The sequence below is a fragment of the Hypanus sabinus genome, unplaced genomic scaffold (assembly GCF_030144855.1).
Source record: "Hypanus sabinus isolate sHypSab1 unplaced genomic scaffold, sHypSab1.hap1 scaffold_2790, whole genome shotgun sequence".
NCBI classification, from domain to species: Eukaryota; Metazoa; Chordata; class Chondrichthyes; order Myliobatiformes; family Dasyatidae; genus Hypanus; species Hypanus sabinus.
In genome coordinates, this window is record NW_026780929.1 from 165 (window position 1) to 15,931 (window position 15,767).

Genomic DNA, 15,767 nt, shown 5'->3' on the forward strand with positions numbered 1-15,767 from the left:
TACGAAGAGAAAAAATCAGGTATGAGCTCAGTCTAGCCAGGAATATAAAAGGGGATAGCAAAAGCTTTTTTAGCTATGTGAAGAGAAAGAAGATAGTTAAGAACAATGTTGGCCCCTTGAAGAATGAATTGGGAGAAATTGTTATGGAAAACAGGGAAATGGCAACAGAATTTAATGCGTACTTTAGATCTGTCTTCACCAGGGAGGACACAAGCAATCTCCCAGATGTATGGATGGGCCAGGGTCATAAGATATCAGAGGAATTGAGACAGATTGACATTAGTAAAGAAACTGTGATGAGTAGACTGGTAGGACTGAAGGCTAATAAATCCCCGGGTCCAGATGGTCTGCATCCAAGGGTTCTAAAAGAGGTGGCTCAGGAAATTGCGGATGCATTGGTAATCATTTTCCAATGTTCCTTAGATTCAGGATCAGTTCCTGAAGATTGGAGAGTGGCTAATGTTGTCCCACTTTTCAAGAAGGGAGGGAAGGAGAAAACGGAGAACTATCGCCCTGTTAGCCTAACGTCAGTCGTGGGGAAGATGCTTGAGTCCATTATTAAGGACGAAATAGTGGCACATCTAGATGACAGAAATAGGATTAGGCCGAGCCAGCATGGATTTACCAAGGGCAAATCATGCTTGACTAATTTGTTGGAGTTTTTTGAGGGTGTAACAAGGATGTTAGACGAGGGTAAGCCAGTGGATGTTGTGTACCTAGATTTTCAGAAGGCATTCGATAAGGTGCCACATAGGAGATTGGTGAGTAAAATCAGAGCTCATGGCATTGGGGGCAGGGTTTCAACATGGATAGAAAACTGGTTGGCAGATAGAAAGCAAAGGGTAGCAGTGAATGGGTGTTTCTCGGACTGGCTGGAGGTGACTTGTGGGGTACCACAGGGCTCTGTATTGGGACCACAGCTCTTTACGATTTATGTCAATGATTTAGATGAGGGCATTGAAAACTATATCAGCAAGTTTGCTGACGATACTAAACTGGGTGGCAGTGTGACATGCGAAGAGGACATTAGGAGAATACAGGGAGACTTGCATAGGCTGGGTGAGTGGGCAGATACTTGGCAGATGTCATTCAATGTGAATAAATGTGAAGTTATCCACTTTGGAAGCAGGAACAAGAGGGCAGAGTATTGTCTGAACGGTGTCGAGTTAGGTAAGGGAGAAATGCAAAGAGACCTAGGAGTCCTAGTTCATCAGTCAATGAAGGTGAATGAGCAAGTGCAACAGGCAGTGAAGAGGGCAAATGGAATGTTGGCCTTTGTTACAAGGGGAATTGAATACAAGAGCAAGGATGTCCTTTTGCATTTGTACAGGGCCCTGGTGAGACCACACCTGGAATATTGTGTACAGTTTTGGTCTCCAGGTTTAAGGAAGGACATTCTGGCAATTGAGGAAGTGCAGCGTAGATTCACTAGGTTGATTCCTGGGATGGCAGGGCTGTCTTACGCAGAGAGATTGGAGAGATTGGGCTTGTACACGCTGGAATTGAGGAGATTGAGAGGGGATCTGATTGAAACGTTTAAGATAATTAAAGGATTTGATAGGATTGAGGCAGGAAATATGTTCCAGATGTTGGGAGAGTCCAGTACCAGAGGGCATGGATTGAGAATAAGAGGTCAGTTATTTAAAACAGAGTGAGGAAGAGCTTCTTCTCCCAGAGAGTTGTGGAGGTGTGGAATGCACTGCCTCGGAAGACGGTGGAGGCCAATTCTCTGGATGCTTTCAAGAAGGAGCTGGATAGATATCTGATGGATAGGGGAATCAAGGGATATGGGGACAAGGCAGGGACTGGGTATTGATAGTGAATGATCAGCCATGATCTCAGAATGGCGGTGCAGACTCGAGGGGCCGAATGGTCTACTTCTGCACCTATTGTCTATTGTCTATTGTCTATTTGCCTACCTGCCACTTTTACTTTTCACCTTACTACTTTTTGCTTCTATCCTCATTTTACACCCCCTCTGTCTCGCTGCACTTGTTCCCATCCCCCTGCCTCATTAGTTCAAATCCTCCTGAACAGCAGTAGCAAACACTACCCCTAGGACATCGGTTTCAGTCCAGCCCAGGTGCAGACCGTCCTGTTTATACCGGTCCCACCTCCCCCAGAACTGGTTCCAATGCCCCAGAAATTTGAATCCCTCCCCCTTGCACCATTTTTCAAGCCACATATTCATTTGAAATATCCTCCTATTTCTACTCTGACTAGCACGTGGCACTGGTAGTAATCCAGAGATTATTACCTTTGTGGTCCTACTTTTTAGTTTATCTCCTAACTCCCTAAATTCATCTTGCAGGACCTCATCCCATTTTTTACTTATATTGTTGGTACCTATGTGCACCATGACCACTGGCTGTTCACCCTCCCATTCCAGAATGTCCCGCAGCCGCTCAGAGACATCCTTGACCCTTGCACCAGGGAGGCAACATACCATCCTGGAGTCTCATTTGAGGCCGCAGAAATGCCTATCTATTCCCCTTACAATCGAATTCCCTATCACTATAGCTCTCACACTCCTTTTCCTTCCCTCCTGTGCCGCAGAGCCACCCACGGTGCAATGAACTCGGTTGCTGCTGCCTTCCCCTGATGAGACATCTCCCCCAACAGTATCCAAAACAGTATATCGGTTTAGGAGGGAGATGACCACAGGGGATTCCTGCACTACCTGCCTACTGCTACGCTGTCTAGTGGCCACCCCTTCCCTTTTTGCCTGTGTAGCCTTGGTGTTGCCGAACAGGGCGACCACCAATGGGTGGGAAGTTGTTATGATTGCGGAATCAGGGTGAAGGGATGTAGGGTGGTCCAAAAAGAGGTGCATTAGGGCCATATCTATTGGCCCATTCCGGGACACAATACTGGGGTTCCATTTGATAGCCTCTGAGGTCATCAAAGTCTATAACAATAGCATCTGTGCCCCTGTGATGGGACTGACGGGAAGGGCGCTGTATCATCTCATGTTTGACCTTAGCTGGCTTAGATTCTTTAATGCTATTCCAGTAATAAGTGAGCGCCCTTCTCATTCGCGGGCAAGTGTTACGCAGCCGATCCATATTGTTGGTCCTTGGACTGAGGCTGAAGTGGGGGGGCACTGGCAGGGGTATCAGTGTATATGGGTTGATATGGTTGGGCGGGTGGGGCACTAGGTGGATTTTGCCAATCCTTCTCCTGATCATCGGTGTCATTATTTTGGAACAGCATTGGCAGACCAGACATGTCAGGAGATACCTCCATTTCATTTCTGTACGGTAGTTCGGCTTGGCATTTCAATCCTGATTCCTTATTTTGTCTCTCCTTTTTCAACCTTTCCTGTTTTTTCTCTATTCATATCGTAATCCTCACACTGCTGCTTCAACACCTCCCAAGGCTTAGGGTTTCCCTCATGATCACATGGCCTAATCCCTCTCCTCCACACGTTATTCTCCCAGCTGGCCTGCTTAGATTTATTCGTTAATTCCTCAGCAGTCTTCCTCCACGTGGATATTAAAGAACCGACATGACACCCCTCTATTTTAGGAGACAAGCAGAGCCAGATATTTGGTGTTGGGCCCATTTTATAGTCAGGAAATGCAGGGAAAACACAGCAGGTCAGTCAGGATCTGTGGAGAGGAACCGAACTTGTGTTTCACGTCGATGAGCTCTCCCGGAATTGACTTAAACACTGCCTGCCCTGCTGCAGATTTCAAGTTTTTTCTGTTTTGTTTTTATTCCTCAAGCATCTGATTCAAAAAGAAATGGGGGTGCAGTCTAATTTCCTCCGGAAGGATCTCAAGAAGGTATCTGATAGTAGAGGAGAGGGGACCATTAGAGAAATCAATGTACATACCATCAGGTTAGAGGGTACACAGACAGAATATGAGGTGTTGTTCCTCCGACCTTTGTGTGTCATCGTGGCAGTAGAGGAGGCCAAGGGCAATGAGAATGGAAAATCCGGCCTTTTGTGGTGGGCAAAGCGAAAGTGCTCGATGAAGCATCCTCCAATCTACGCTGGACCTTACTGATGTAGAGTGGGCTGGACCAGTGTGCCAGATAGACTGGCTGACCCCGACAGTGTCGCAGATGGAGTGATGCCTCTGGAGACCTGAATGCTGGTGAGGGAGGACATGAAGGGGCAGGTGTAGCAATTGTCCCGCTTAAAGGATAAGTGCCCGGAGGGATGAGTGGACAAGGGATCACTTAGAGAACGGTCCCTACGGAAAGTACAGGAAAAGATCCCCACAGGAATTTGATGTTCTCCCTTTGTGTAAACGAGTATGGCAGTTAGCCTAACTGTTACAGCAATCACTTTGCAGTGCAGCCTGGAGGTCGAGTCCCAGGTTTCCTTCGGGTGCTCTGGTTTCCTCACATATTTCAGACAGGTTTATTCAGGCTTAGTGAGACGTGGACATGGTATTTTGGTGCCGGAAGCATGGCCATACCTGCTGGCTGATCCGTTCTTCGTTGACACAGAACGACACCTTTCTATATGTTTGTATGTGTTTCTGTATGTCATGTACATGTGATAAATAGAGCTAAGTTTAAAATTATCTTTCTCTGGTTCACTGTTCTTAATGCCCCAAATCCAAGAAACCACATGCTGACTGCAGCCTAATGGCGGAACATGAACCCATGCTCGGCTCCATTACTCGCTGATCTCGGCAATAAAAGCTTCGAGCAAGATTGAAATCAACCAGGACAAGAGCGGAAGTCGAGCTGGTGATTAGTGCTGTCTGCCTGAGTTTGATTTCAGATGAACATAAGAAGTAAGACCACGAGCAAACCATCTGGCCTGTTGAGCCTGCTCTGCCTTTGAGTGAGATCATGGCTGATCTGACCATGGACTCATCTCCACCTACCTGCCTTTTCCCCATAGCCCTTAATTCCCCAACTATGCAAAAATTAATCCAACCTTGTCTTAAATATATTTACTGAGGTAGCCTCCACTACTTCATTGGGCAGAGAATTCCACATATTCACTACTCTCTGAGAGAAGCAGTTCCTCCTCATCTTCATCCTAAATCTACTCCCCTGAATCTTGCGGCTATGTCCCCTAGTTCTAGTCTCACCTACCAGTGGAGATAATTTTCTTGCTTCTATTTTATCTATCCCTTTAATAATGTTATATGTTTCTATAAGATCTTTCATTCTTCTGAATTTCAGTGAGTAGAGTCCCAAGCAACTCAATCTCTCCTTACGGTCTAACCCCCTCATCTCTGGAATCAATTTGGTGAGTCTCATCTGCACCACCTCCAAAGCCAGTATATCTTTACTCATTTAAGGAGACCAGAACCACACACAGTACTCCAGGTGCAGCCTCACCAGTACCCTGTACAGTTGCAGTATAACCTCCCTGCTCTTAAATTTAATCCCTCTAGCAATGAAGACCAGTATTCCATTTGCCTTCTTGACAGCCTGCTGCACCTGCAAACCAACCTTTTATGATTCATGCACAAGCAGTCCCAAGTCCCTCTGCACAGCAGCATGCTGCATTTTTTTACCATTTAAATAATAATCTGCTCTTTAGTTTTTCCTTCCAGATGACCTTGCATTTACCAACATCTGCCAGACCCTTGCCCACTCGCTTAACATATCTATATCTCTCTGCATCTTCTTCACAATTTGCTTTTCCATTTAATTTAGTATCATCAGCAAACTACACTTGGTCCCCTCTTCCAGCTCATTAATATATATCACGAACAGTTGTGAGCCCAGCACCAATCCCTGCAGCACACCGCTCACCACTGATTGCCAGCCAGAGTAACATCCATGTATCCCAACTTTCTGCTTTCTATTAGTTAACCAATCCTCTGTCCATGCCAATACCATCCCCCAACTTTATGCATCCTTATCTTAGGGATAAGTCTTTTATGCGGCATCTTATCAAGCACCTTCCGGAAATCCAAGAAAATAACTTACATCTGTTCCCGTCTCTCCACTGCGCTTGTTATCCTCAAAGAACTCCAGTAAGTTTGTCAAAAAGGACCTGGCTTTGCTGAATTCATGTTGAATCTGCCTGACGGAACAATTTCTTTCCGGATGCCTTGCTATTTCTTCTTTAATAATAGCTTCAGGCATTTCCCCAATTACAAATATTAAACTAACTGGCCTTCAGTTACCTGCCTTTTACCTTACATCCTTTTTTGAACAGTGGTGTGACATTCACCGTCTTCCAATCTGCTGCTACCTCCCAGAGTCCAGAGAATTTTCGGAATTTATAACCAAAGCCTTTACTATAACTTCTGCCATTTCTTCACGTACACTGGGATGCACTCCATCAGGACCAAGGGACTTATCTATCTTCAGGCCAACAACTTTGATCAGCATCATCTCTTTAGTGATAGCTATTGAGTCGAGGTACTCACCTCCCATCGTATCCATAACACTTCTCTTTGGTATGTTAGATGTGCTCTCCGCTGTGAAGACAGATGCAAAATAATCATTCAAAGCTCTGCCATTTCCTCATTACCCAATATCAATTCCCCCTTCTCGTCCTCCAAGGGACCTTTGTTCAGTTTAGTCACACTTTTCTGCTTTATATAATTATAAAAACTTCTACTATCTGTTTTTATATTTTGTGCTAATTTATTTTCATAATCTATCTTCCCTTTCTTTATTGCCCACTTGGTGTTCTTTGTTGCTTTTTAAAGTTTTCACAATCCTCCAGTATATCACTACTCTTGGCGAGTTTGTACGCACTTCACTCGTTTTCGCTCGCTGATGCCAGAGGAAGGTGAAGAATCTTGGGTATTGGACAGGGTTTGATTGGCGTGGCTTGTGGATTCAACTTGTTTTTCGAGAACATGTTACACTTGTTTCTGGTTGTTGGTAACTTCTTTTTTTACTTGCTACTTAGTGTGATTTTGAATGGGGAACTTTAGGGCTGACTGGCTCTGTGGCCTGCAGAGAACGAACGACACAGTGTTAAATTGAACCGAGCTGAACTATACTGAACATTCTTAGATCATTTCAGCGACTCTGCGGTTTGATGTTTAATATCCTGTGTGTTCTTTGCTTGTTTTTTGCTATTTGGACTATTGGTTCTTTTTTTTTGCATATTGAGTGTTTGATATTTTCTTTGAAAGGGTTCCATGGCATTTCTTTGTTCCATGGCTGCCTGTGGGAAGATGACTGGGATGTATACTGAATACATACTTTGACAATAAATATACTTTGAATCGTTGCAGATGCTGAAGACCGGACAGAGTGTAGGTGTTCAGCGAAACGGTCTCCCAGTCTGCATCAGGTACGCCACCTATGCTCTGTCCGCCAGAGAAAGCAGGATCTCCCAGTGGCCACACATTTTAATTCCATGTCCCATTCCCATTCTGATATGTCTATCCATGGCCTCCTCTACTGTTAAGATGCCTCCTCTACTGCCACACTCAGGTTGGAGGAACAACACCTTATATACTGTCTGGGTAGCCACCAACCTGATGGCATGAACATTGATTTCTTTAACTTCCGTTAATCCCCCTCCTTCCCTTCTTACCCCATCCCTGATTTATTTATTTTCTCCCTTCCCCTTTTTGTTCTCTCTCTCTGCCTATCACTCTGCCTGTTCTCCATCTCCCTCTGGTGCTCCCCTGATGAAGGGTCTAGGCCCAAAACGTCAACAGTGCTTCTCCTTATAGATGCTGCCTGACCTGCTGTGCTCCACCAGCATTTTGTGTGTGTTGTTTGAATTTCCAGCATCTGCAGATTTCCTCATGTTCACTTTTTTACTAATTTTTTTCAACAGATACTCTGGATTTGTATTTATCCACCGTTTAAAGCCCCAGTTGGCGTGTTCCTTCCCGTCCTGAACAAACTGAGACAAGCCCTTCTCTCGGTCATTGATTTTCAGCCTTATTTGTGTCTTCCCGATCCCTCCGTCACTCAAGATTAACTGGAAGAGACCAGGACACCTTACCATTGAACATCAGCAGAATGTTCATTCCCTGAATTTGCAGCGCTTGTGGTGGGCAATCGTGGTACTGCAGGGGTTCAACAGTTTCTCGAGAGTACAGTAAAAGCATTTTGAACCAGGAAGTACGTACCGGGAGCTAATATGGCTTCGAAAGGACAGGACGAGAATTTAACCGAGGAGGTAATTTGTCCCATCTGCCTGGATTTCTTTATCGATCCGGTTATACTGGAGTGTGGACACAATTTCTGCCGCTCCTGTATCACACGCTTTTGGGAAAGGGAGGAGAGAAACTCCTGTCCGGAATGTAGAGCGCAGTTTGCAGACCGCACCCTCAGGTCCAGTCGACTCTTAGCAAGACTGGCTGAAAAAGCTCGAAAACTGCACCTGAAGCCGAAAGAGAATGAAATTAAACGTCACTGCGAGGAACATGAGGAAGAAATGAAGCTGTTTTGTGAAACAGACAAGAAAATGATCTGCGTGATTTGTAAGTGTGCCCAGGAGCACAGAGGGCACCGCTTTCTGTCGATTAAAGAAGCTGTTGAAATCTACAAGGTAACTATCAACCGAATTCGATCACCTCTCTACCATTTTGCGTCTGTATTGTCTAATTCCTTTACTCTCTGGTTCTCAGGACCAGGTTAAATCTTCTATAGAATCCCTCACAAAAAAGAAATCAGACTTTCAGCAAACGGAGAAGCAACAGATTCAGAAGATTTCCGGAGTTCGGGTGAGGCCTGCCTGTGCGCAATTTCTGATCTTATTGTTTGGTTTTCGTTTCCTCGGTGGATGGCAGCTCCGTATCGCAACAGGCAGTGCTGCCTTGCGATCCAGTGACCCGGGTTCGGCCCCGATCTCTGGTGTTTTCTGCGTGGAGTTAGCAGGTTCTCCCTTTGATATAAACGGGTTTTGCGCCAATTTCAAAGCCATGCCGGTTGAATGGTTGTTTGCGATGACAGCGGTGGTGTAGGAATCGACTAGGAGTTAATGGGTATGTGATGGAGAAGAGATCTCTTAGACTGAAGGAATGGGATTGGTGGGATTGCTCCGAAAATCAGCACAAATTTTGCGGACGAAATGATCACTTTGTGTCATGGTACAGTCACATGATACGTTAATCTTTATTGTCATTTAACAGGAACAGTCTCGCCATGTTCAGTCCCACATCACAGCCCATTTTGTTGAACTGCACCAGATTCTTGCTGAGAAAAAGCAACACTTTCTCCGAGATCTCAGGGAAGAAGAGGAGAGGATTCTAAATCCAATGGAGAAAAATCTTCGTGAGATTCAAGAGAATTTAAATTCTATTCAGGAGGAGATTTCAACATTACGAGCACGGATGAATCTAACAGACAGTGTGAGGTTTCTCAAGGTGAGAGACAATATTACAAGCACATGAGATTCTGCAGATGCTGCTGTTTGAGAAAAACAAACAATGCTGGAGGAACTCAGCTGATCAAGCGGCATCTGTGTGGTCGACATTCCAACAGGGAATCTTCATCAGGACCGGACAGGAAAGAGGCAGGGCCAGAATAAGAAGGTGGGGCAGGGAGAGAAGTACAAGCTAGCAAGTGATAGATGAAACCAGGTGAGGAAGAAGGTGGGTGGCTGGGGGGTAAATTAAGAAGCTGGAGACGATGGGTGTAAAGGGTATCTAATAGGAGGATGAAGAAAGGGAAGGATGTGGGGCCCTAGAGGGAGATGATGGGTACATGAGGAAATGAGAAGAGGTGAGAGGGGAAACAGAATGGGAAATGGAATAAAGAGAAGGGGGATGGAGTGAAATTGCTGGAAGTTAGAGAAATTGATGCTACCTGGCCTACTACATTCTTCCAACATTTTGTGTATGTTTGCTTTGCATTTCCAGCAACTGCGGTATTTCTTGTGTAGCAAAATTGATGTTCATGTCATAACATTGGAGGCTACCCAGAAGGAATATGAGGTGTTGCTCCTTCAACCTGAGTGTGGTGTCATCGTAGCAGTTGAGGAGGCCATTAACTAACATACCAAAGTCAAATTGAAATGGGTGGCCACTGGGAAATCTCACTTTCTGCAGTGGACAGAACAAAATGCTCGCTGAAATGATCTCCCTGTTTGCGTAGGACCTCACTGATGTAGGGGAGGCCACACTGGGAGCATTGAAAAGAGTAGATGACCTTGATAGATTCACAGGGAGAATGATGTGCTGGATACAGAGGCTCGTGAGGTGGTAGGCAGAGACAAGGGGAACACTATCCCTGTCATAGCAGCAGGAGGATGGGGTGAGAGCAGATGTGTGGGAAATGGAGGAGATGCAGGTGAGATCAGCTTCAATGACAGTGGGCAGTGAACTCCCATTCTTTGAAGAAGGAGGGCATCTCTAAAGTCCTGGAAGAGAAAGTCTTGTCCTGAGAGAACAGAAGTCTTGTCCTGGCGGAGACTGAGGAATTGGGAAAAGTGAATGGCATTTTCACAAGTGACAGTGGGAGAAGGTACAATATAGTCAAGATAACTCTGAGAGTCAGTAGATTTGTATAAGATATCAACATTCATCTCTGGAGACAGAGCTTGGAAAAGGGCAGAGAGGTGTCAAAGATGTGAAAGGGAAGAGAGGTATCAGGCCAGGGTGGAAGTTCGAGGCAAAGTTGATAAAATTGATGAGCTCAGTATAGATGCATGAAGCAGTACCAATGCAGTTGTCAGTGAAGGAAAAAAAGCATTAGCAAGGAAGGCTGGAACACGGACTATTCCACGAAGTCGACAAAAAGGCAGGCATAGCTGAAGACATGCTGGTGTCAATGGCTACACCTTGGGTTTGGAGAGAGTTGAAGCAGCCAAAAAGGAAATTGTTGAGTGTGAGGATCAGTCCACCAGGTGGTGGTGGAGGTGAAATGTGGTTCAGTGAATGTGCACGGTAACGAAATTGCAATTGGCAGTTTTGAAACAGGTGCGATGTTTACCACCAACTCAGAACATATTGAAACTGTTCCAGCCTATTTTTGATTCTAAACTGACTTCTCACTATGTGCAGACTTCCCAGGAATAAGCTACTGTAAGCTATAGAGCTGGGGATTGTTTCTGTGAATTTCACATCTAAAATCCATCGAGACTCTTATTATCATCCAGTTACACTCACATGCTGTGAGCGTGTCTGGTGCGGTGGGTGTGAGCGTCTTTTTGTCGATGTGTGGCAACTACATTTGAATTGTAGAATGTGATACAACATCTGGCTTTCTCCAGTAGCAACTAATGTTATCAGGGAAATGTGTACAGTTTCCTTTCACAGATAAGTTCTGCATGATATTCCACTATTTGCTACATCAAGGACAACCACTTGGCCATCCCTGCTGTCAGTCCTCAGACCCAGACAAGTCTCCTTCGCCAACTGACCAGCCCCATCAACAGTGAACAGTGAACCATGGTCTCTCACGTGTTTCTCCAGCTTCCCCATTGCATTCCATCTCTCCTGCATAGGTCAATGGTACCAATGGCAGCGAGATCCACATTCTCTTTACTGAATTTATTGCAGGATCTATTGAAGACCACCTTACATTTTATCTTTGGCTAAAGACATCCACACACATTCGTTATCTTCTCCCATCCTTTATAACCTATAAATAATGTTAAATATCTGTCTGATCACCCCAGTATCTTACTCAGATGAGAATGCACGACCTGTCCTAGCTTTCTTGAAAGTCTTATCCTGCTGTCATAAATTTCCCAAATTTTCCTTGTACTTTCTCCTGTGGTCCTATGTCAGTTCCACAGTGACCTTTTTTAAAAATTATGAGTCAGCCGGAGTGAAAGTTCAGAAAAGGAAATATTCAACACTGAAAATATTGGCATAAAATCCCTGCTGTAGAAATCCAGTCTCAGTTATTTCAAACCTGTGTTTATTTTATTTTATTTTAGGAAGAAGTTCATCAGAAGAGAAGGTAGGACATGCTCTTGGCACAATTCCTTCTTAAAATAATTCAAGATTGTCCGATGCTCCGTTTATAACCAGCTGTTTAACATTTGCAGCGTAAGCGATGAAACCCCAATGTTGTCGGTGACAGACGGTGCCCTGACGTTGGAGAAATTCAATAATCTCTTTTCGCTAGAAACATTGTTGAAAGAAACTTATATTGCCATTAAGCAAGGTAAAACTTGCACCGTTTATTTCATCTTTGCACCGTTAAATAATAATTAGAAGCAAAAATTGACTGCAATAAAGTTTGTGGGGGGATTGACCTTGGGGCACACCCTAACCAACATGGCTAGGTTTTGATTTTGACACAAACCTCACTGCATCCTGCACCTATCCACACTGCATAAGTACAATACAGTCAGCTCTCCTTATCCGCGGATTCAATCAACCGCGGATCAGGAAAACCCAGAAGTTCTCTCTCCAGCACTCATTGTTTGAGCAGACTATTCTTTCTTGTAATTATTCCCTAAACAATACAGTATACCAACTATTTACATTGTATTAGGTATTATAAGTAATCTAGAGATGATTTAAAAGTACAGGCAGTTCCCGGGTCATGAAGGAATTCCGTTCTGAGTCTGTCTTTAAAATGGATCTGAAGTCAGAACAGGTACATCCGGTATTATTTAGCGTCAGTTAGTCAAACGTTTTTCTTAGTATATAGTATATATTTTACCTTTCTATGCATATTAAACACTTAAGAAACATATGTATTTCAATAATTAAACGACTGCATTGCTTAGTAATAATTGTAGCTTTCATTGGGGCAGGAGGTTTCGCACTATCCATTAAAATTGTTCCGATCTTTGACCAACTGTAGCCTAACGCTTTTCCAATGACCGATGGTGTTTCACCTTTTTCTGATCGCTTTATTACTTCCACTTTATTTTCAATCGTGATCGTGATTATTTTCGTGAACAGAAACACTGCGGATTCAGAGCTGCGCGGGTCCTAAAGACCACAGCACTAACACAGGTTAAATAAGGTCTGGGGTTCCGCTGGGTCCTAAGGTCCACCAGATTGAGACAGCTTAAATAAGGGACTTGAGCATCCGCGATGTTTGGTATCCGCGGTGGGTCCCGGAACCAATCCCCCGCAGATAAGGAGGGCCGACTGTACATGGGTATGAAATTCACCATAGTACTTGGGAAATTAAAATTTCTCTAATTAAACCAGAGGGAATAACAACTAAAATTGTTATGGAAATAGACCTGCACCCAGCAAGGCAGGAAATCTGTGCCACTCAGCCTGTCTGACCAGTCCATGACTGCAGACTCTGCTTGATTCAGGTCTGCCCCCTGCTGGACTTATGAGTCAAGCCATTGTTATCACTTCACCACATAGAAGCATTTTGGACTGAGACTGGAAGGAGCAATAACCTTGTCCCAAAGTTGGGTTTTGAGGGAAGCGCGCGCAGTCTAGCTGATATGGTAAAGATCTCCTCACATACGTTGAGAAGAATGATTGGCAGATTAGGGCCAAAACCATCACAATGTTCATTGTTTATGTAGGTCACCTGGCCCCTCAGCACCTGCCCATTTTCAATATGGCCACGGTTTCTCCACCCCAGGATTCATCTCTTCTTCACTGCCAGACAGATTGCTCTGAATTCTCTAACATTACAGGAAATTATCTGCCTCGTTCCAGCATCCAGTAACCAATCACGTCAGTCCCCTCCATCATCCATTTGCCTCCCATTCTATGACTCCGCAGTAAAAGTTCCAAACATTGCACCCTTCCCGTTATAGTCACCCGCAAGATCATCTCCCGTTTCCCTCACTGTTTCTGTCTGCATGCCTCTGCACTCTCCCGGCAATCCCAGGAAACTCGCTCCGTCCAACCCAATGAAAATGTTCGAGAAGTTTGTTTTCCATGTATCCCTAGAATGGTGACTGTTGCCATTCAACTGGGCCTGGGGCCAATGAGTTTGACCTCCAGTCCCGACGCCACACTGCTCAATCCTTTCTCTAATTCTCTGCTTCCCTCCTCTCCACCCAACTCTACAGTCTCTGTGACCCTGGATGTGGAAACAGCAGGTCCGGGGCTCGTGGTGTCAGAAGACCGGAAGAAAGTGAAATGGACCAGGTCCACGCCAGATCTTCCTGACACCGGGAAGAGATTTACAGTCGGTGATTATGTGCTGGGATCAGAGGGATTCACATCGGGAAGACATTACTGGGAGGTGGATGTGGCGGGAAATCGGCGCTGGAGGCTGGGAGTCGCCGCGGAGTCTGTGGAGAGGAAGAGAGGGGTTAAACTGAAAACAGACAATGGATTCTGGACCATCTGGCGTCAGAATGATGAGATTAATGTGAACACCTCCCCTCCATCCTGTCTTACTGCCAGTTCCATCCCTGGGAGGGTGGGTATTTATCTCAGTTATGAGTCTGGGAGAGTTTCATTTTACAACGCGGAGAACAGATCCCATCTCCACACCTTCACTGGGAATAAGTTCACGGGAAAACTTTATCCTTTCTTTGGAACTGTGGATGAAAACGAATGGGTCAGAATCTGCTCTGTGCCCCTGCAGATCTGTACACGGGAGGGGTCTGGGCATCGGCGTCAGATGCCAGGCTCAGGTTCTGTGAAAAACCTCGCTGTCACCAGATTGGTGCTGAAAGGGTCCCTTTTAATTCCCAAATTCCGCACTGTGGTCATCCAGTGAGCCTGGAAATGGAATGCCTGTAGAGATATAAATGTTGACTTTAGTATTTTGGTTGATTGTCTGTCCTTTTGGGTGTGGTCTTACATTGAAAGTATTATGCTTCTTGGATTTTCTGACCATGTCAGGGTTACATATGGTGACATATATTTATTTTGATCTTGAATTGGAATTTACAAGACATGTCATTCAGGGATTTGGGTTTTATATATATATACAGATTAACAATGGGACTCTATGTGTACTGGCATCCTAAATGTGCCTTGTGCTCTGTATGACTGTTGGTATTGTGTTTTGCCCTGCAGGAAAACTCTTTTGCTTGGCTGTATTCATGAGTATTCTTGTAAGATTGGATGATAAATAAACATGAACTTGAACTTTCAGTCCTGATGAAGGTCTCAGCTCAAACCATTGACTGTTTATTTTCCTCCATTGATGCTGACTGACATGCGGAGTCCCACCAGCATCTCCTGTTTGTGTTTTATTTTGCTCAAGGGCTAAAGAGGGACAGACAAGAGAGTAAAACTGTGATGAAATATAATTTTTTGGCAAATATTCTTTTAGTTACTGCCTCACAACTGTGGGTGTGGAGACAATATTGTGTTGCAAAGAGCCAGATGCCATGGAGGGTGGACATCATGATTGATTGAAGCATATGGAAAAAGGGGGCGTAAACCTCATTGTGTGGGTCCTCCATTGACCTGCTCCGCCTGTACTGCACAGCCTGATGGTGACAAAGGTGGGTGACTGGTCTTGACAGATTTCCACCACAAGGATATTGTGGCTGGTCTTAACGGGAAGATAGAGGATATCCAATGTCAGTTTTCAACCTTACTGTCTGCCCCCATACTCCTCGCTGCCAACATCCTCAAGCCTCCATCCAATTATCTGTCCAGCATCTCCCCCAGTCACCTGGGTTAATGTTCCAGTCTCACCTGTTAGCTACCTGGCATCCCTGACACTCCACAAATGATCTTTTTCATCCCTTTCTCCAATCGCCTGACCCTCCCCAAAATAAATCACTGAACCCCTTCCCCCATTTGCTCAAACACCACCTCACCTTCACAACCACTTCCAATCATGTGCACGACCCCCTCCCAACACCCTGATTATCCCAAACAAGAGAAAATCTACAGATGCTGGAAATCCAAGAAACACACACAAAATGCTGGAGAAACTCAGCAGGCCAGGCAGCGTCTATGGAGAAGAGTAAAGTCAATGTTTCGGGGCAAGACCCTTCAGCGAGACTGGAGAAAAAGATG

General features: G+C 44.9%; 1 protein-coding gene across 1 annotated transcript; it reads left to right on the forward strand.

The window, feature by feature from the left end:
• Positions 1–6,592: 6,592 nt before the first annotated feature.
• LOC132388225 (zinc-binding protein A33-like) lies at positions 6,593–14,889 on the forward strand. Its single transcript, XM_059960569.1, has 7 exons — positions 6,593–7,234; positions 7,730–8,449; positions 8,529–8,624; positions 9,033–9,266; positions 11,786–11,808; positions 11,897–12,015; positions 13,850–14,889. The coding sequence occupies exons 2-7, from the start codon at positions 8,039–8,041 to the stop codon at positions 14,506–14,508; spliced, it is 1,542 nt and encodes a 513-aa protein (XP_059816552.1). The 5' UTR covers positions 6,593–7,234; positions 7,730–8,038; the 3' UTR covers positions 14,509–14,889.
• Positions 14,890–15,767: the final 878 nt, after the last annotated feature.